The 21,270-nt window shown below is 47.5% G+C and overlaps 1 protein-coding gene across 2 annotated transcripts in view; it reads left to right on the forward strand.

The window, feature by feature from the left end:
* Nucleotides 1-21,270, forward strand: part of Lrfn2 (leucine rich repeat and fibronectin type III domain containing 2) — a 156,821-nt gene that overhangs the window by 114,957 nt on the left and 20,594 nt on the right. Inside the window, exons 2-3 of one of the 2 annotated variants that reach the window (XM_074082253.1) lie at nucleotides 11,042-12,466; nucleotides 14,514-21,225. In XM_074082253.1, coding sequence (XP_073938354.1) covers nucleotides 11,067-12,466; nucleotides 14,514-14,541 — 1,428 coding nt within the window. In that variant the 5' untranslated portion in view covers nucleotides 11,042-11,066 and the 3' untranslated portion in view covers nucleotides 14,542-21,225. Of the gene's footprint in view, nucleotides 1-11,041; nucleotides 12,467-14,513; nucleotides 21,226-21,270 lie in introns of those variants that run through there. The other variant, XM_074082252.1, reaches the window with a different exon arrangement.

Here is a 21,270-nt window from a genome sequence, read left to right on the forward strand (position 1 = left end):
GTCATGGTGAAAGAGAGGCAGGTAGCTTTTGCTTCTGTCACTCTCCTCTCCTTGTACATGTTTCCCTGCCTCTGGGAGAAGACAATGTGTCTTCCCTGTGTAGCCTCTTGTCCTGCCTGTAATAGATGACAGTCTCCCAGAGGACTGACAGGAACTATTTGCTCAGACCGTATGGAGCTCAGCACGACAGGTGCTTAATAAATATTTGTTGCTGGTGAGTAAATACATACGAGCTTGTTGACAGAAGTCTGTTGAACACAGTGCACAGCAGCTGTACTGGTATGGCCACCGGTGGTGAGGGTGGGGCTGAGCAAGGAGCTCCTAAAAGGCCTATAGTGATCAGAGAGACAGGCAGGACCCCCTGTCCTCTGAAGCCCTCATAGCCTGGTCAGGGATGCAGTATGACTTCCATGGAGAGATATTTTCACCTAGCAGATTCCATCATTCACTGGGAAGAATTTCTCTTCCCATCTGGCCCTTTTTCTGTTGGCCAGGAGGTATCCTACTCCCCAAGCTACACTCACATCAGAGCCTGGGGTCAGGAGCATTCAGGTGGAGGGGGGGGTTGAACTTGGCCAGGATGATGACTTTCATTACATTAATCCCTCCCAGGCAGTCCACAACAGCATTTCTTCAAGTAGTGGCCCAGGTCCCCTGGGAGTGCCGAGTTCCATGAATATGCTTTACAGTTTAGATTTTTTTACTTCAGTGGCAATTGAAAATTCATTCTTTACCAAAGTTTCCCTTTGAGAACAGCCAGTTTCAACTAAAAGACAGCCCCAGAATGGCAATTCTAAGGGCCATTAAGTGTTTTACCCCATTGACTCAGTTAGTGCTCACAAGGAGTCAATTTTACAGATGAGGAATATTGAGAGGTATTAGGAAGTCAAGCCAGCTACATGACAATCATAAGCAGGAGGATCAGGGTCCAAGCTGGCCCTGGAAAAAACAGGAGACCCTATCTCAAAAGTAACCAAAGCCAAAGGGGGTAGATGTATAGCTCAAGCATAGAGCACCTACCTAGCAAGCACAAGGCTCTGAGTTCACCAGCCACTCAAACCAAACAAGCACAAGCAGAAAAAGAAAGGGAAAAGAAGCCCTATTCCTTAGATGTCAGGCTAGAGAGAGTGACAGCCAGGATCTCTTACTGTCCACACTCAGGGCCTGAGGTGGGGAGTCAGGGTGGTCTGAGATTTCATTGCTCCCTACCCAAGTCTTATCAACCTAAGGCTGGAAATGAACTTGGATTGATGACCATCCTCCCATTCACCCAAATTGTCCCCATGAGGAAACTTGGTGCAAAAAGAAGAGTGACTGTTAAAGTCTAAGGCGGGGGCAGGACAGGACCCCAGCTCAGAGAACTGACCATGCTCTCCCTTCCATCCTGCAGGTGAGAGTCAGGACACTCTTGTTCCAGTGTGAAAACTGAAACGATTAGGAATGCAGAGAGCAAATCCCAGGGAAACGGAGCCTGGTGTTTGCAATAAAAATTTAAATGTGTGGTCCTGGTGGCAACAGCGACTTTTATCTGATCAGCCTGTCAGTGCCTTAGAAGGCTGGTTTCTGTACATGGCAAAACCAAATTGAATTCATATTTACCGCCCTTGAGTCTGTGGGGTTTATTATTTCCAATACACTAATCTTTCCTCTCCTTCTCCTCTTCCTCCTTTGTCTGTCTCCCCAGCCTTCTTTCTTACACTTCCAAGTGGTTTTGCTATCCAACAACTCACTGGAAAAGTTGACAAGAGAGAAGGGCTCTCCCTGTATACTGGTTATTTTCCATTTGCTCTTCCAAAGATCAGGGCCACCTTCCTTGGCCCTGCTCTGTGTCCCAGAAGGCTGCTCTGCATGGGTAAGCACACAAGTGTGGGTCGACACCCTGAGCTCAGGCTCCTGGTGGAATTTGGCCACTAGGAGGTATGTGCAGGAGGTGGGGTTGTGCACCATGCTTACTCCCTTTGTTGATTGACTCCCAAGCCATCAGTGGGTTGTATCTATCCACTTAGGGCCACAGCACCTATTGGGCAGCTCTTCTCTCAGGGCTATCCTGGCCAAATTCTCAAAACTGCCCTCTGCTGTGTCCTTTCAGGCCTACCAGTAAGAGGCTGAAAGGCTCCCCTCTGTTGCCAGCCCCTGGGTGCAGCACTCTCCTTTCTTGGTTTCGCTAACCCTACCCACATGTCTTGTCAACAGAAAGGACTTAATGAAGTCCTTTCTTAAGCTTCCTTCCCTTTGATACTGTCCTTTCCCTTCCAGGACCCTGACAGATAATGTCTCCTTGCCCCTTCTCCTCAGAAGTGGGGAGGGACACAAAAGAATGACGTAACAAAGGGTCAGGTGGGGGGGACCCTGCCCCATTCACCTTTTGCAAAGTGGAAGTGAGGATGAGGGGCTGCTGGCATACCTGCTCTTTGGTGAGATACTTGTAGTATGTGAAAAGGGACTGAAACAGCATCTTGGGCCCAGCACCCCTCTATCCTCAAAAGCCCTGAAAGGCCTGCCTCAACTCCCTACTGCCCCTTTGCGGATGCCTGGAACCACCTCAGAGCTTCTAGGCATGTGAGGTAGGGCAGCCTGCTCTGGGATCCCACAGATAGATCCTTTCTCTAGTGTGGCTTTTTTCTGTGGCTTATGTCTACCGAGGGAATTTGCAAGGGCTTTAAAACTGCAAAGGTGGCCCCCACTGAGAAGTCATTTTGCTTTTGTGTGACTGAGTCTTCTGTCAGTCCAAATGGGCCAGTAGGTGAGGATTGTGTCCCAAGGCCCAGGAAAGACTGGACCAGAGATGTGACATGACATCCCTTTGTCCATGGATGCCCCTATCCTAGTGGTGCCATCCTCACCCACACCCAGATGAACTGAAATCCACAGAGAAATGCTTGTCAAAAAAGCAAATCTGATTTCCTTTTTCTTTTTGTTTCAATAGTTGTAAGTGTTTTTAGGTGTCTGAGATGAAATATGCTGTGCTTGATACCACATCAAACATAGTAACAGGGCAGGATGATAACTGCAGGACCTGAGTATAGTGAGACTTCATTTTCTGCATGGCCTGTGGGCTTCCATGGCATTCAGTGTGGTCTATGCCCTCAGTGAAACCAGCTATGCAGGCACAGGAAGGGCTCTCCATGGAGTTCCCGGCCCTTCCTGTGAGGAGGACATAGGATAAATGCAAGTCAGTCTCCCATCTAAGAGGCAGGACTTTGGGAATAATACTTGGGTTTTAGAAAGTAGACAAGACTGTCCTCAGAGAGTCCCAGCCTGAGGGAGATAGCTCTGCCCTTGGAGCCCACCTGAAGGAGACAGAACCCCATCCTCAGGTGGCCCAGTCTACTGAGATAAATATAACCCCTCCCTCTGGAATTGACCTTCCAGTTTAATATCCACCTCAGATGCCATCTTATAATTATGTTCTGTAGTGACACTGGACTTAAACACTATCTAGTCTCTGCCTTTCTTCTAACCTGGGTGGCTTGAATAAGGACAGCCAATTTTAATTTTTGTGTGAGCCAAGCATAATGAGAGAATAAATCATAGAGTCAACGTTTCCCAACCATATGGAAATGAGTTCTGGATTGTCTGCTGCTCTAAATTATCCTCCCCACCACTCCGTTCAGTAGCCCAGTCTTGGAGAGGACCAGTCCCAAGGCTGCCCCTTGAGGATGATATTGGGAAGGCCAGAGGGGCTTGGAGGGCAGTGGGTACTGGAGGTGACTGTGATCTGGAAGTCGGAATGATATATAGTGTGGAGATGGCCAGGGCTGGGTCCTAGGGTTTAGATCTGTTGGGAAGACACTGGACAAGGGGAAAAGGCCCAGAAAGGTCTTGATGACTGGAAACTTGTCTGTGTCCAAATCTTCCACACTCTCTGAGGTGACAAGGAAGTGGTCCCACTGGATTCCCAGAGCTGCTTCCAGCTGGAGACTTTGGTGGTGAAATCCCAAAGATACTTGAAATAGGCTGGGGGAATTTTAGGAGTAGAACCTGGAAAGTCACAACTGACTCAAAGCACTGAGATCACTTTGTGGTCCCAGAGTCCCCACATTTCCCACCTGAGGGCTGGAGTAGAGGCTAACAGGTGGGAATAGGGTAAGTCTGAGACCTAGACTGGGTATTGAAAGTTGTCAACCGTGGGGGTCTCTGTGTCACCAACACAGGGACAGGTCACAGGCAACCATGGGGATTCATGAATTTGAGGTTGACAGCAGGCCAGCAAAATAGCCTTTGTCCCCATCAGAGCTAAGCAAACAGGCTATGCCCTCTTCCTCCTCATACGACCTCACTCATAACTAGGCCATTTGTAAAATCTCCCTTCCCCACACATCTCTCAGGGGAGGGAACCCACCCACTGCTCACTCACCTCCACTCATGTGACACCCACTCACTCTCATACCCTCAGGAGTGTGCTCAGTCACACATGCCAGCTGTCATACATTGACCTCTTCATACCCCACCTCTCTGTTTCTAATCCAACCTCCTCTTTCACATTCACACCCCAACCAAGCACACACCTCCCTCTATCCACACCCAGACACTCATTCACACAGCTCACTTGTGTCTCCAGACAGACAGTTATTGCTTCACATTACCCAGTTGAATCTACACTGGGCAGAACTATTACTACCCAATCATTTGTGTGCAACAGAGGCCTCCTTCCTCCAATAAGCTGCTCATGTTTGTTAGCCATCAGTGAGAATGTGCATGGTTTTTATGTCATTTTTTATTTCCCCATATCTCACATTTCCACAGTGGCCCAGGCTATTGGTAGCTTATATAATGATAGTTATAATTAAGAAGTTTGCCCAGGGCTAAGTTTCTCAGAAGTGGAGCAATGATTTGAAACAAGGATTTGAATGTAAGTAGTTTATTTGAGTGGCAATTTCAGAAGACATAGAAAGAGAAGTAGGGAGATGAGGTGGGGAAGGAAAAGAGGCCAGTAGAGGCTGCATTAAGGAGCAGGTAACTGTGAGAGGAAACTGAGGCTCAGTCTGATTAGGATATTCTAAGAGACAGTAGAAGTGCCTCAGAGTTGTCCCACCCAGAGAGTGAGGAAGTTGAGGTATTTATCCTTCATGTCCTTCACTAGTATTGGTTGGAACCTGTTCCCCAGCCTGTTCCCCAGGGGCAATCACACTCCTGCAGTGAGACAGAAGGCACAGGCTATCTCAGAGGTGCCAAGGGCTGTGACTGCCCATGCTAGAGCATGGATTTATTTATTTATTTACTCATTCATTCATTCATCAAACTCAGTGCCTCATACTGAGTTTTCTACTGGAGATTCAGAGCTCAACAAATACAGCCCTGCCAAGAAGAGGTGAATGGAGGTAGAAAGCAGGCAAACACATAATCACCTTGCTATACAATGAAAGCTATTATGGCCTCACGAACACAGAAGCATAATACCTCTGATCGTGGAAAGAAGCTGTTCTTTGCAGAATAACTTACTCCCCAGAACAGCTGCTTATCTTGCACAGGGGAAGTTTAAACAGAGCCTACGTGGGCTCCTGCTGCCCTTTGGATGCTTCAGACACCAGTTCCTTCTTTCTTTGCTGTTGAATGTCCTACCAGAGGACTGCTCTTTTACCTGGCTGGGGGTCCAAAATGTGACTCCTGTCCCCATGGCCTTGTGTGGGGACAGCACAAGGAATGTTGTAGCCCATCTGGTGTAGAAATGGCTTTCTGCAGTCACCAAACTAGCTGGCCTCTCTCTCTCTCTCTCTCTCTCTGATCCTCCAACATAAAATGACAGCTCCTTGAGGTCAAGGTCTGTGCCTTATGGTCAGGTGGGTAGCACTCTGGGGTCAGGGACCTCCTTCCCTAACATCCACTCACATAGCTTGTTCTCACCTCTCCCCAGGTTCTCCAAGGATCTCTATATGGGATGGGGCCGGTGATGTCAGGGAGAAGGGTTAGGAAGCCAGCTCCTTACTGCCAACTCAGTTTCCTTACCCTTAGAAGGAGGCTCAGATTGTCACTTCTGGAGTTTGTGGGTGCCGTAGACCTGTGCTATCGCCCATCCAAGTGGAAGGAAGTCAGGTGTCCTTTCCCTATGCCTCACCCCAGAGCCACTGCCACTAGGACTTCCCTTGAGCAAGTCATGTGATTTATGGGGAACAGCAGAGCACTGGGAGGGTGGAGTCTAGCAAAATGGAAGTACAGGCTGGTGGCTGACTGCCTCCCTCCAGGTGGCATATCCCAGCCTCTCCCCCTCTTATTAATGCACACTTTCTCAGCCTGGGGCACGCTGGAGGGGCTGATTCTTTTTACCTGAAGCTGAAGACAAGAATCTTACCTGACTTACAGGCTGAGGGGGTTTTCCAGGGGCGGGTGGCTCAGGCTGGCTGCAAAGTTATCTTTTAAATGGAAATCAGGGCGGAGTGACAGCACATGTATAGTCAGCCATCTGCTAAATGTTGCCTCTTCTGTCTGGAACAGCTCCTAGAGGATCAGATAGGGAGGCAGTCAGAGAAGGGGGAGAAGGAGGAGGGTCTGGGGTGTGAGGAAAGCCTGGAGTCTCAGGCCTTCCAGCCAAGGATAAGAACTTTCATTCTGCCTCCATGTCCATTAGTCTCCACTGTCTGTCCTATCTTTATTTTTTCCTGTTGTTTTAAATATAAAATTCCATCTGGAGGTTCTGATTACAAACCCACAGACTTGTTGCACAGCTCTATGTATGCTACCAGCATATTTGTGTGTGTGTGCCTGAGTGTATGTGTGCGTGCTTACTCGCCCATGCATGCAAGTATGACTCACTGCCATTAGGGCCATGTCCTTCTGAGCCACTGAGGCCTGTGCTCCTGAGAACACTGGTGTTCATTCCAGGTCCTTCCCCAAGTAGGAAAACACAAGTTTCCAAATGTGGTGCAGCAGCTGGTCTGGCTCCAGTTCCTAAGCAATTTGTAGTGGAAGCAGCCAGTTCCTGAGTTCCCAGGCACATGCAAGCTATTGGAGGGGCCTCCTCTACTCTGAGCATGGACTGGAACCAATCGTCAATGTAAATTTCTGGTCTTTCCAGGGTAGATAGGGGAATTTGGGCAGGCCTAAACCTTTTTGAATCTCACTTCCTAGTCAACAAAATAGTAGTACTCAGGGCCACAAGGTACAGTGGGGCAGGTTGCTTACTGCACAAGGTCACTCACTTAATGTGACAAACCCATACCCAGTGGGGATACCTGTTTTTAACTGCACAAGGGTACCTTATGGGTGGGTGACAGAGGACCACATGAAAAATCCCACCACGAGATTCTGTTCCTACCCTCGGTAAAGGCCCCAAGACTAAGTTGACTCTGGGGCACTGTAGGTCAGAAGGATCTCTCCCTGCTCCTCTGATTTTACCTCTCCTTGGTCCCCTCCTCCTTTCTCTAACCCCAAGTGCTGGCTATAGGCATTCTGAGCAGACAGCTCTGACTCCTCTGCTCATGGTCTTCTCTGAAGGCTGATTCTGACTTTGATACCAGAGTCCACTTCAAAACTACACTCTGATTCCCACACACTTCTGCCAGCTTTGCCCACGAATAATCCAGCTGCCTGCCCACCCACTTTCATTTGTCTTTTTGTTACTGGTCCTACCTTGGTCTCCTTATTTCCACCTCTCCTTGCTCTCCTCCATCACTCACACCATCCAGAGATGCTTGGAGGGACTCAGATTGGAGCCCCACATCCCAGCCTTAGTCTAAAATTCTTGCCCCAAAGAACAAACTCCTCCTCCCCGATATGTACTACATATTTATTCAGTTCATTTATCTCCTTCCAAACTTGGGGTTTAAACTGCCTTTTGTTTGGCTGTTAGAGTAATGTATTAAGTGACAGTTCTCAGAATACAATTTTAATTAAGATTCAATAGTCACTTCTGTGTCAGTAATCTTCCACACTGATTACTTAAAATATATTTACCCAGCTCTATTATGTCACAGATTTGAATTCATTAGATGTTTGTTAATCCTCAACAAACTTTTTTTTAAAATGTGGTTCATTTTGTATAATTTATAAGGACAAAGCTGTTAGAAGCAATGCGCCTGTGCCTCTCAGGCTCCAGGGTGTGCGTCCCAAAGTGTCCACCTTCTCTGTTTGCTGCCACCCCTTGACCTTTCCAGCCAAGGATGGAAAGTCATAAATGATTCTGTAGTTAGACATCTGCATTGCACTGAGGTGGTCCATATGAGTTAGTTTCCAAGGACACAGAGCCAGGTGAAGAAGACAGACAGCTATCCAAAAAGACAAGAAGAAGATATCAGCACAAGTGATGGGTAGCCCTAAACCTTGCCTCAGTTGTGTCCGACAAATATTATTACTTCCTAAGTGAGGAGAAAATGTTGGGAAGGCTGTTTAGCCTTAGAACACTGAGGCATTTACTGACAAGAGCACATAGGAAGATGAACTTCCTCATGAGACTACAGAACACTCACCTCCACAACCCCCAACCCCCACTCCCCAACATACACCCGCAGCCACCTCCTGCTTAGTTAGTGAGGGCATCCTTGGATGTGGCTACCCTGGGTCCCAGTGGGTATGAGGTACCACTCAGTTCTACTTGGGTAGCCACAGTGGCCACAAGAATATCACCAACTTTGATCTGTTGCCATGGGCCACACAGGGGATAGCTGGAAAGCCTGAGGGGACTCGATCCTGATGGAGAACATTCTCGTTTGTTCTATTTGACCATAGCCAAGTAGGGACCTTGAACACCAGAGCTTATTTGGGCACAAAGGTAGCAGGTGGAAAGTTTTCACCTGGGGATAGAACAGCAGATAAGAGCAGGGGCAGGTTGGCTGGAGTAGGACTTGGTGAGAACAGGCACTGGCAGGGCAGGCTGTGTGGAATTAGGCACTTGACAGATGCTTTTAATGAGAGCACTCATAATGAAGAAGATGAAAAAAATAAAACCTTCTAGAATGAGGTCAGAGGACATCCATAAAAAACAAGACAACAAATATTTTCACCTTTGTTGGCCATAGTCATCTGGTCTAACTACCCACTGCTGCCACTATAGCAGGAAATGCAAATAAATAAGCATGGCTGTAATCTAATAAAATGATGATGATATGCAAATGAATAAGCATGGCTGTATTCTAATAAAACTTTATTTATAAAGCAGGCAATAGGCTAGATGTGGCCTGTGAACTGTGGTTTAAAGCATTATCCATTAGGGTAACCAATAGCCACGTATGGGTAACGAGTATTGTCAATGCACTCTAAGTGTGAAATGCACACCAGATTTTGAAGTCTGTGCAAATTAAAGAATGTTCAACAGCTCATTAATAATTGTATTGATGACATGTTGAAATAACATTTTGGATATGTGGGTGAAATAAAATATGTTATCAGGATTAATTTCACCTATTTTTTAAAATGACATGGCCACTGGAATGTCTAAAATTACACTTACAGCTCACTCTGTATTTCTGCTGGACAGCTCTGTTCTCAGAACAACACTCTTTCCAGGTGAAATGTAGGGAAAGTCACAAGCCCTTTGAAGCGTCTCAGTTGGTGGATTTATCCCTAAAGAGACAACATAGTAGAATTTAACTCTGCATCATAAAGTATGTGATTAGAATAGATTTTTAAATATACTAGACTTTAAAAAAATACGCTTGTTGTTTTGTCTGCATTCTTGTATTCAAACTAAGGACTTATGGAACCCTACTTCCTCAAGATATTAATAACTCAAAAATGGGAGTAATGAAAATTAATCATTAATCTAGTATCTTTACTGCAGCAGAATTCTCAACTCTTCTGAACTTAATGTGTAGAGAGCTTTTGCAAAAGCAAACAAGTAGCAACTTACTGGCCTCAGAAGCAGCTTTGGCACAACCTTAATTAACATTCTTAGAAGGCAATTTGAGAAATGCTGGTCTGCATAAGGCTACACAGCCAGTGTGCAGGATTTTCTCCAAAGTCCATCCCAATTGGCTGTTTTTAACACTCTATGAAAAAGACATACATTTGGATAACATGGAATAGTGACAAAACAGTAAGATCCAAACCTTACATGCAAATCCATGCATGTTCATTCCTGCCCTAGTTCATTCATACAAAACTGCCTACTAAGTGCTGGTGGTGGTGCTTTGGCCTTGGGCATGCCATGGGGAGTGAAAACAAGTCCCTTCCTCAGTGGACTTTTCTTCCAATGTAGACGATAATAAGCAAGACAAGTAGGTAAAACATGGGGTATATTAGATAGTGACAGATTCGAGGAGAAAATACTCATCAGGGGAGAGGAACATATACAATGGGAGGATCATGGGAGAGGGGTGTCAGGGATGGACTCCAAAATGGCAAGCCCTTGTCCATTACATACATAATCCCTTCCTTGTCCCTGAAGCCCCTGTGAGATAATGTATGGGATGGTTCACAGAGAGGACCAGCACAACTGAGAGCTCATGAGTTCATACTTTTTATCTCCCTCTCTACCCTCTTCTTCACTTTCTTGAACCCTCGGAGCTGTGAGCTATGTGGATTCTCTTGGTGAAGAAGTCACCCAAAGCCAGGTCCCCACCAACCCTGGCACCTCTCAGGACCAAATCAGTTCATGTCCACATTCTTATTCTTAAGGAATACTGGTCCAATTTCATTTCATGCTGAGACTAAACCAACTAAGAGGGTAATGCTGTGCTTCAAAAGACAGCCATAATATACTTTTTAAAACTCAGTTGTTATTGATGAACAATTGATATAGTATCATCCATTCATCCATCCATCCACCCATTTATTGAGAGCCTATCATGTGCTAGATGCTTGAAATACAGCAATTCATAAATCAGACAAAAGTTTCTGTTCCGTTTCTTTGACATTGTATCAAAGGTATAGGAAACAATAAACAACAAATGGGTGAATTAAGTAGAATATTAGAAGGTGATAAGAACTAAGGAAAAAATATGAAGTAAAATTGAGTGAGAGGGGTTGAATTAGAAGATGTGAGAGCTAGCTTAAGCATGGCCACTCTCTGCTAAGCCCTAACACACTGGGTTTGTGGGAAGGAGGAGGCTGTGGGAAAAGGCATTAGGAAGTCACCTCCTGACCTTGACCTTGTGTCCCTCCCTTCCAGGCACCAAGGCCTGAGTGACCAGACCATGGAGACCCTGCTTGGTGGGCTGCTGGCGTTTGGCATGGCGTTTGCCGCAGTTGATGCCTGCCCCAAGTACTGTGTCTGCCAGAACTTGTCTGAGTCACTGGGGACCCTGTGCCCCTCCAAGGGGCTGCTCTTCGTGCCCCCTGACATTGACCGCCGGACGGTGGAATTGCGCCTGGGCGGCAACTTCATTATCCACATTGGCCGCCAGGACTTTGCCAATATGACAGGGCTGGTGGACCTGACCCTCTCCAGGAATACCATCAGCCACATCCAGCCTTTCTCCTTCCTGGACCTAGAGAGCCTCCGCTCCCTGCACCTGGACAGCAACCGACTGCCCAGCCTTGGGGAGGACACACTCCGGGGCCTGGTCAACCTGCAGCACCTCATCGTGAACAACAATCAGCTGGGTGGCATTGCTGATGATGCTTTTGAGGACTTCCTGCTGACGCTGGAGGACCTGGACCTCTCCTATAACAACCTTCACGGCCTGCCTTGGGACTCTGTGCGGCGCATGGTCAACCTTCACCAGCTGAGCCTGGACCACAACCTGCTGGACCACATTGCTGAGGGCACCTTCGCAGACCTGCAAAAACTGGCGCGCCTGGACCTCACCTCCAACAGGCTGCAGAAGCTACCCCCAGACCCCATCTTTGCCCGCTCCCAGGCTTCTGCTCTGACTGCCACACCCTTTTCCCCACTCTTGTCCTTTAGTTTTGGGGGGAACCCACTGCACTGCAATTGTGAGCTCCTCTGGCTGAGGAGGCTTGAGAGGGACGATGACCTGGAGACCTGTGGCTCCCCAGGGGGTCTCAAGGGTCGTTACTTCTGGCACGTGCGTGAGGAGGAGTTTGTGTGTGAGCCACCTCTCATCACCCAGCACACACACAAGCTGCTGGTTCTGGAGGGCCAGGCAGCCACACTCAAGTGCAAGGCCATCGGGGACCCCAGCCCCCTTATCCACTGGGTAGCCCCTGATGATCGCCTGGTGGGGAACTCCTCAAGGACTGCTGTGTATGACAATGGCACCCTGGACATCCTCATCACCACATCTCAGGACAGCGGTGCCTTCACATGCATTGCAGCCAATGCTGCCGGGGAGGCCACAGCAACAGTGGAGGTCTCCATTGTCCAGCTGCCACACCTCAGCAACAGCACCAGCCGCATTGCGCCCCCCAAGTCCCGCCTATCAGATATCACTGGCTCCAGCAAGACCAGCCGGGGAGGGGGAGGTAGTGGGGGTGGGGAGCCTCCCAAAAGCACCCCAGAACGGGCTGTACTTGTGTCTGATGTGACCACCACCTCAGCCTTGGTCAAGTGGTCGGTCAGCAAGTCTGCACCCCGGGTGAAGATGTATCAGCTACAGTACAACTGCTCTGACGACGAGGTACTGATTTACAGGTGAGCAAGTGGCTGCAGAACGGGCAGGGTGGGCATCCAGCTGGAGCAGGAGAAGATAGGGGGTTGGAGTTGTTCCTACCTGTACCCCTTCTCCCCAAGGGTGGCTGTGGACATCCTGGGCCAACTGTGCTACTTATGTAGGTAAGAAGAGATAAAAAGAATATCAGCTACAAATTTAAGAAGAAAAGGAAGCACACACATGCACCTGAAGAGATATGTATGTAGAAGGACCATGCCTTTTAGGTGGGTAGCTGTGGCAGGTGGTCATGTGGCTTTGAACCTCTGAACTTGCTACTGTGAACCCAGCTGGAGGACATACAAGTACAATGAGGAGACCTCTTGGCCAAAAGCTTTGATTTGTACACAGACATAATTTTCCTGGCCTGACTCAGTTTCTTCTTCTGTAAAATAGGCATAATCTATCCCTGACTTAATGAGTATATTTGGTGGCAGGTAGTTTAAAGTGGCTAAAAGAGAAAAAGAAAGAAAAAGACAGCAGTAATGTATTGGCTTATGTAATTGAGAAGTCAAGAACCTCCTTCAGGCTAGGCTGGATCAAATGTTCTGCATTCTCAGTTTCTTACCTCCCTTTAGTTCCATTTTCTTCTGGGTTAGCTTCACCCTTAGGCAGCCTCTTTTTCAAGGACACTTCTGCTGGTCTTCTTAGCAGCCTTGCAAGGAGAAAAGTGTCCCTTTGCGAACTGAGCTCTGATTGCATGTGGCCAGATCACATGAGGCTATGGGTCTTAGAGGGGTCATTCTGCCCACCTGTGCTGGGCTCTCTGAGCTCCTCATGGAAGTGGAGACAATGATGTTATCTTGCAACGTTGCTGTAAAGGTCAAGGGGTCATTCCCTAGGCCTGGTAGAAAGGTAGGCTAAGAGTAGAAAGCTGCAGTAGAATGGCACACCTCACTTGCAGAGTGATAGACAGAGGCCAGAGACTGGAATGGCCAGCCCCAGGCTCTAGGAAATGTTAGGAATGCTGCCTAGAACCTCATGCCTCAAGGAATTCATGGTGTCCTTTGAAATCCTCTGTGTTTTATTTCATGCTTATACAATGACTAGTTTGAGAGGGAAACCCATAGGCAAGAACTGTGCAAAAATTCTGGTCCTATCATTGAGGACTTTCAGAGTAGACAAGTGTCTGCATGAGAAGTAGGGGGGAAGCTGAGCTGACCAGGGAGGAAGAGTAAAGGATGTGCACCTGAGACAGGTGCACCTGGAAACCCCTGGGTAGCCAGCGACTCCCTTGCCCAGCACTGCTGGAGAGCAGTTTCCTATCTCAGGATGAAGAAGAAACAGTACATGCACATGTACACATATATCAAATATAGAGATACATATTGATCTTAAGTATACATATGTGTTTTTCTACTCATAAAAGTCATAGTCTTTGCAGAAAATTTGGAAAGTATAGAAAAGCTATAAGGAGGAAAATAAAAATTACTTGTCCTCCCACTGTCCATATTTAACCAGAGGCGTTTGGAAACTGCCTCTCTGTTTTATATCAATTCGGGACGATATTTATGGCCAATCTAGTGTATACTGTTATAGCTTAATCCTTTCCACTCAACATTATAGCTTGCTTAGTTCCCATGGTATTAAAATATTTTTCATTTGGCTGTACTGTAACTTATTTAACTGATCTTTCAATCATTGGACATTCAAGTTGTTTTCCATTTCTCAATATTAAAAGTAACACCATGATGGATATTTTTGTACATAAATATATAGGTGCAGCTCCAATGATTTCCATAACATATTTTCCTGGGAGTTGCATTATTTGTTTAACAAGTGAATTATAATCTTTGCATGGTACATACAAATATTTATTTACCCTCTCACTGGTGGTATGTGACTGCTTTGACCACACTGCTACCAATACTGAATATATAATGCCTTTCATATTTGCCAATTTCAAAAGTGAAAAACAGAGCTTGTTTTAATTAACATTTCTTTGAGAACTTGTAAGGCTGACCTTTTTTAAAATAAGTGTATTTCTTTACTTTATTATATGGCCTTGACTTTGATAAAACTGCATTAAAGTGAAAAGCCACCAGCTGCTGTGGGGTGAAGGGATCGCGGCTGATGAGAGTAGAGAAGATGTGGACATCCTGGAAGCAACAACATGCCAATGTCACCAAAATGATGCCTTCTGGGGGGTGTCACAAATACCAGGATGGGTAAGGAGGGCTTGGGGCTGTGCTCTTATAGTCACTTAATGTAGGAATTCAAATTGCTTTCATTTGATGACTGAGAATCTGAATTTACTAGGGTTATAAATACAATGGAAAAAATGTAGGTGATGGAGTTGCCACCCTGGTACAGCTCCACTGTCCAGCGTTTGCTATCAGGGGACATGAAGAGCAGCCCCTTGCAGGGGCACAGGGTCCCAGTGATTCAGACAGGTGTGTGGCAGACAGTCCTTGAGGCAGGTGACAATGGTGACTTCTTAGGGCTGCTCAGGAAGACTAGAAGAAATATATCATAGAAAGTTCTCCAATCGGTGTGGGCCCATGATAAGCACCCAAGGAATAGTGGTAATGGTGGTGGTAGCAAGAGTAATAGTAGAATAAAGTAAGGCCATTACCTTGTCTGCCACCCCAGGGAAGGAAATGGAAGAGAAAGATTAGATTCACAATTTAGCCTTATCTTTAAAAAGATAGATTTCCAAAGCCTTAGAGAAAAACCTAAGTGTGAGCCTGGAAGCAGAGAGTTGTAGGACCAATCACTATGACATGATTGCAGTCTCACCACGTGCAAGAGGCCTCACCTTACAGGTGCTATCTTATTTAATCCTCGTAGACATACCAAGAAGAATAAAGGCCAAGAGAATTTAGCAAAAGTCTCCCAAGGTCGCACAGTCAGAAAGTGGCAGGGCTATTACTATGTTTTGGATGAGTATCCCCCAAAGGTCCATATTAAAGGCTTGGTCCCCAGAGCAGTGGTGCTGGGAGGCTGCTGACCTTTAAGAGGTAGGGTCTAGAAGGAGGTCCTGAGGTCATGGGGGGTGTCCTTGGAAGGGACTGTCCCTCTCCCTCTCTGCCTCTGGCTCAAGATGTGAGTGCTTTGTTCCAACGCAGCTTCCTGCATATCAGTCAGCAGCCTCACCAGAGGCCCAAGGCAACAGAGCCACCCAGTCTTGGACTTGAACCTCCAGAACTGTGAGCTGAATAAACCTTTTCTCTTTTTGAAGCTATTTACTTCAAGTGTTTCCTTGTGGTCACACAAAGTTGATTAGCTGTGATTTAAACCCTGGCCTCTGACTTCAGCACCCAGAATCAGCCACTGTGGTCATGCTGCCCATTGTCCTGCTCTAGAGAGACAGACACCCTATGAGAGCAACTGGACTTCCAGAAAACGAATTGTCCCTGTGAGAAAAAAAAAAAAAAGGCACCAGTGGGCTGCATGGCGGCTCTCTGCTGCACCCACATTTTAACAAGGTGGACAGAAGAAGGGAGGAGAGGCCCAGATCTGAAGTGATGTTAAAAGGGGGCATGTGCCAGATAGACAAGGCTCAAAGACATTTTAATCCGTGTTCATGGCAAGAAGTGCTGGTTAGGAAAGAGGTTACAGTGAGCTCAGACAAGAGGCAGTGCCTGATGCCTTCCACTCACCACCTCCTGCAGCAGAAAGAGCAGCAGCAAGAATGGGCCACTTCTGCAGGGAGGAACCATGTGCCTGCATTATTCTAAGGGCTTTTTGTGTACAAACTCCTTTAGCTCTCACAAAACCCCAGGGAGAAAACCCTCTGATTCCACTCTTTATATAAGAAACCTGATTATTCCACTTTTTAAGGTGATGCACAGAGGGTAAGTATTAGAGACAAAATCTGAATCCAGGCAGCCTGTGTGTTTATCCAGAGCCTCAACCTGAGAGAGACAAAACCAAACCCATGGAGAGTGAGGCCTGGACCCAACAGTCCCATGCCATATGCAGTTCTGGTCCTCAGACCACAGCAGGTCCCATCCAAGGACTAAAGGAGCACATAGATGAGCTTCACAATCCTGTGGTGGTGACCCTTAGGTGGGATGGATGGAAAAAGTTGCCTAAGAAGGGCAAAGAGTGGATGTACTGCTTTTCAGAGAATAAACTCTATAAAGCTTAGGGTGCTGAGCTGGACCTGGAGTCCCTAAAAAATTCTAGAAAGACTTTCTCAACAGATGGCTGTGAATCATTGGCAAAGAATGATGACCCCATATGGGTTCATGAAGGGCAAATCCTGCCAAATGATCACACAACGTCTTCGGGGCACCCTGTAGACCAGTAGTTCTCAGCCTCATTGTCCTCCTTGACGTTGAGAATGGCAACACTCATCAGGGACAATCCCTTCAGTGGATTCTCCGCTGGACCTCACCCCACACAGCTCCCCAAGGAAGCAGAATCTCTGGGGTCACAAGAGTTTCCAGTGGCTGTGAGTCATTACCATGATATAGTCGCACAGGACATTTGACAAACTCTCATGCTGTCTTGGGACAGAATGGAGGGATGTGGACGGGTGAAGTTAGATTGTAACTGGGCAGATGACCAGATTGATGAATAAATTGATGTGAACATGTTAGAAAGCCTGTGACTTGTGCCCCAGCATTTGTCCTCACTTCTGTACTACTCAACAAGTTTCGTTATTGACGTGGATAACTACATAGAAAGTGTGCTTCTAACTGCCTACCCATCCATCACTTGCAAGTGCTTGAGTTCAAGATGAGGAAAAGCTGGCTCGACTGGAATTTTGTGTGCATAGGCTCAGAGCTGTAGCTGCTTGGGAAAACATCATAGTCACATAGTGATGGAGCTGTTGGAAGCCTTCAATAGTTTTCAGCTGTTAGCAGAAGTATATTGCTCAGATCATGAGAAGTTATGGTTCTATAGAGTCATGCAAGTGGGTCAGAGCTGAGCTGTAGCGTGTTTAATCCAGGATGGTCCAGTTACGGGAGTCATGTTCAAAAACTGCAGTGTAGCCAGAGGTCATTAATAAAAGCTGGGGGGTTTGTGTTATTGTTGTTTTGTTTTTTTGGCAGTACTAGTAGGATTTGAACTCGGGACTCTACAGTTGCTAGGCAGATTTTCTAGCATTTGAGCCATTCTGCTAGCCTGGTCTTTGATGAGAATGGAATTCTGGGAGCTTGTGTGAGATGAGGTAGAGTTGACTTTGGAAATGAGAGGATTTAAAAAAGAAATTCTAGTTCCTATGATTTATTTGAAGAATTTATTGGTGGACACACACACACACACACACACACGAGACACCTGCCCATTATAAAATTTCACCAGCAACCATTTTCCATACCTCTCCATGTGGCTATGCAAGACTTGGTCTTGCCTCTCTCTTCCCCTCTACCTCACATGGGTCATATGCACTCATCTCCCCTCCTGTAACCCACAGGGAGCAGAATGTGGTCCACAGGGGCTGCTGAGTCCACCCCGGGTGAAATGAACAGAGTAGAATCAGGCATCAGAGCTGCCCCATGCTGCATAAAGTGCGAGCTGTCACCACAAGGGCTGGGAGAGAACCTGACTGCCTCCCTCTTGGGGTGAGCAGCTGCCTGACTTTCAGGCAGAGGAGGCAGCATTTGGCTCCTGCCCTCTTAGTCTGTGACTCCAGACTTTCTCAGCCCTGTGAGCAAGAAGATGTGGCTTCAACTGCCGCTTAGTCCACTTGATCTCCCCAGTTGGGGTCCCTAGGGTATTTTGCGTCCAGTGGCTAGGGTGCTCTGTCTCATAGTCATTTGAGTTGCAGGGCTGGAGGTCAGAGACTGGGACTTTGGTAGAGGCTCAAGGAATCCAACCTGACCCGGATATGTACCATTGACAAGTCATCAATGAATCACCCCGAGTGGAGCAGTATCTGAAAGATGAGATCCCAGTCTGTATTCCAGGGAGGGGTGCAGGTATGGGCAGTCCCCAGTCCTGGATGACTCCAACAGGACTAGAATTTGGCTGTGAAATTGTGCCTTGCTCTTTTGTCAACTAGTAAGCTCTATGATTAGCTGATGCTCTGGCTGCCCTCCCAAGGTGCTTGTTCTCTCTCAGTATACACAGCTGAGCCCTACAGGCAGGCACTTGTATATGCTGGACACTCTTGATCCACAAGTGGGGCCTGCCCTGTTTTCCATGTGACTAGCAAGAGCTGGCAGTCACATCTCTCTTCTCCAGGGCTTGCCCTTCCAGGAAGGGGCTGGCATTAATGGGCACAAGTCAGAGTGAAAAAAGAGAGGGGAAGGGTGTTCCCCCTTTCCACCCTGAGAGAGCAACAATCCAGACCAGGCTGGCCTCATCCCTTGTGTGACATGGAAAGTTAAGTACCCTACATGTCTTTATCAGCTCAAGTGACATTCACAAGCACTTGTCTCTAAGGGTCGTCAGGAACATCTGTCACCAGGTATGATGTTGGAACAGTCCCCAAGAGGGCTAGGGGAATAGCAGTCATGCCTCCAAAGCATGGGGTAGAATTAGCTAGGCTGCAGGCTTGACTTCCTGATGTGTACATTGTGGTTGTTGTCTTCACGTAGGGAAGGGATGGTCTATGAGAAGAGGGATCCTGAAGGTGGGGCAGATGACAGCCAAGAATCCCCTGCCCTCCTCTGTCTGCTGGCTCCATGGCTGTCAGACATCCCTTCCTTCCTTACAGAGAATGGACCATCCCACTGAGCTGTGCAGGGCTGGGGGCACCTTTTATTGCTGTTCAATCTCCCACCTAGGGAAAGGACAGGAGAGTGTTTTCAGCCACTTTTACCCCATGAGGATCCCTGCCCCCAACCCTGGAAAACACAGCCACCTCAGCCACGGGGCGGAGGAAAATTTACCAACGAGCCTGGCACCCCAGGTTCTGGATACCTGGGGAAAAGCCAATAGAGACAGGTGCTCCTGAGGGAGTGAGGCATGTGAGGTAGAGCGTCTGCCACCTATACAGGGGATAGTTCTTTGACTTGGCTGCAACCCCGGGCAGGCTGGCTTCTCCTAACAGAGCAGCTGAACACCCAAGGCAGAGGAAGAGAGAGGTGCAAAGGGAAAGTTGGGGTGAAAGGCAAGGAGAGACATCTCCTTTTCAAAGCCAAAATCAAAACCAATCTGCCTTGAATTTTATATTTTTACAAATTCCTTTCATGCTGTTTGACATCCACAAGTGGGGATGGATTGGGTCCGTTTTGTGGATATTGTGTCAGCTTTACAAATGGTAAAATCCAGTCTCAAACGTATTGAGTAGATTTCCCCAAAGGAAAGAGAAAAGACTAAGAAATGAAGTGTTCCCAAGCCAAGGCCCTGTCTACTACACCATGCACCTTGCTGTGAGGCACCCCCTGCTGTACCCCAGACTTTCCTTTGAGACTGGAGGCTTTGGGTGGAGACATCCACTAGGACTTCCCTTTGGAGAAGTATGGGGAGGCCCACTTCTACATTCTAGCAGTGTTGGCATGAAGAGTGGACCTGGGACCAGCTAACAGAAAATATGGGCAGGATGAGAATCTCTGGATTCTATAGCTTACCATGTGGGCCACTGTAAAGTGACAAAGTTGCCCTAAGACTCAGAAGAAAAAGTGGATGAACAGAAAACTCAACCCAACATGGCTTAAACTCATAAGTATTTGTATGTCTCTCATTTAAGAGCAATTCAATAGGAGAGGGTTAAGGCCTGTTTTTTTCTGGGCAGCTTGGACACCAGGGGCCTAGTTCCTTCTAACCCAAATCTGGGTTTTGTTTCTGTCATGTGGAGGAAGTCCAGGAAGAGGTGGTCCATGGCTGCTTTGGGAGCTCCATGGGCTATGTGGACTCCAGGGTGGTGTCCTTACTGTGTGGCTCACTTCTGTGCACAGGGAGTCTGATGTCCCCAGATGCCACTCCAGCCTATGACAGGAACAGCTGGAGGATGGTTTCTAGCTTCCTCACCCTCAGACGAAGGAGGACAACTCAGAGTTATGTTCTCTGTTGTCTCCCAGACGCTCCTGAAGGACTGAGCCCCAGTGCCCACAGGGAATCCTTGCTGAACAACATACCCTGTGGAGACCCCCCATCCCTTACCAGGGCTCTTGGGGCCACCTCCCTAGTAAACTACAGGCAAACACATCCTCGTCCCAAGTTCTGTTTCCTGGAAACCCAAACTAAGACAGGCCCAGCCTCCAGGGTAAGTCAAGCTCTTTAATCAAAGCCCTCCGGAAAACTGCTCCCACCGCATTAGATTTTCCCCAATCCATTTTAGAAGCCAAGGAAGGGAATCATCTGTTCTGGCACATTTTCCTCTGCCCCCAGACAAAGCCAGGGTTTTGTTGGAAATTTAGAGGAGGAGAAAGGATGGCAGGAAGGCACACAACCACCACAGAGCTGCCTTGCAAAAAACACCTTTGTCATTAAGATTTCTTGGCACCTGCCCAGAGTCCCAGAACCAAGTAGCCAGTCTGTAGCCAAAGCCAACCCGTAGGGCTGCTGATCTGGGCTGCTTTTTTACCCTGCTGTGCGTGCTTTCTCTCATCTCTGGGGACACTGAGACATGGAGAGGAGGAGGAGGGATGACTTAGTTCTTGCCAATTAGGCCAAAGGTCTGGCATATGCATTTGTGATGGAAGTGGGTACCCTGTGGATGACAGGATGAGATGTCAAACTAATGCCCATCAGCTTCAGGCTCAGAGAGGGGGGATGAGTAGAAGAATCACAGAAAACCACAGGATGGGATGCACCAACCCAGGCTGAAGTCGGGTCACAGAGAAGGGCAATATGGATGAACAAACTCATTAGCTATTCACAAGGAGAGCTCTTTCTAACCAGAGTGGGCTGTGCCTGCGGGCTGAGCTGTGGGGGGCATACTAATCCA

The sequence above is a fragment of the Castor canadensis genome, chromosome 8, assembly GCF_047511655.1.
Source record: "Castor canadensis chromosome 8, mCasCan1.hap1v2, whole genome shotgun sequence".
NCBI lineage: Eukaryota > Metazoa > Chordata > Mammalia > Rodentia > Castoridae > Castor > Castor canadensis.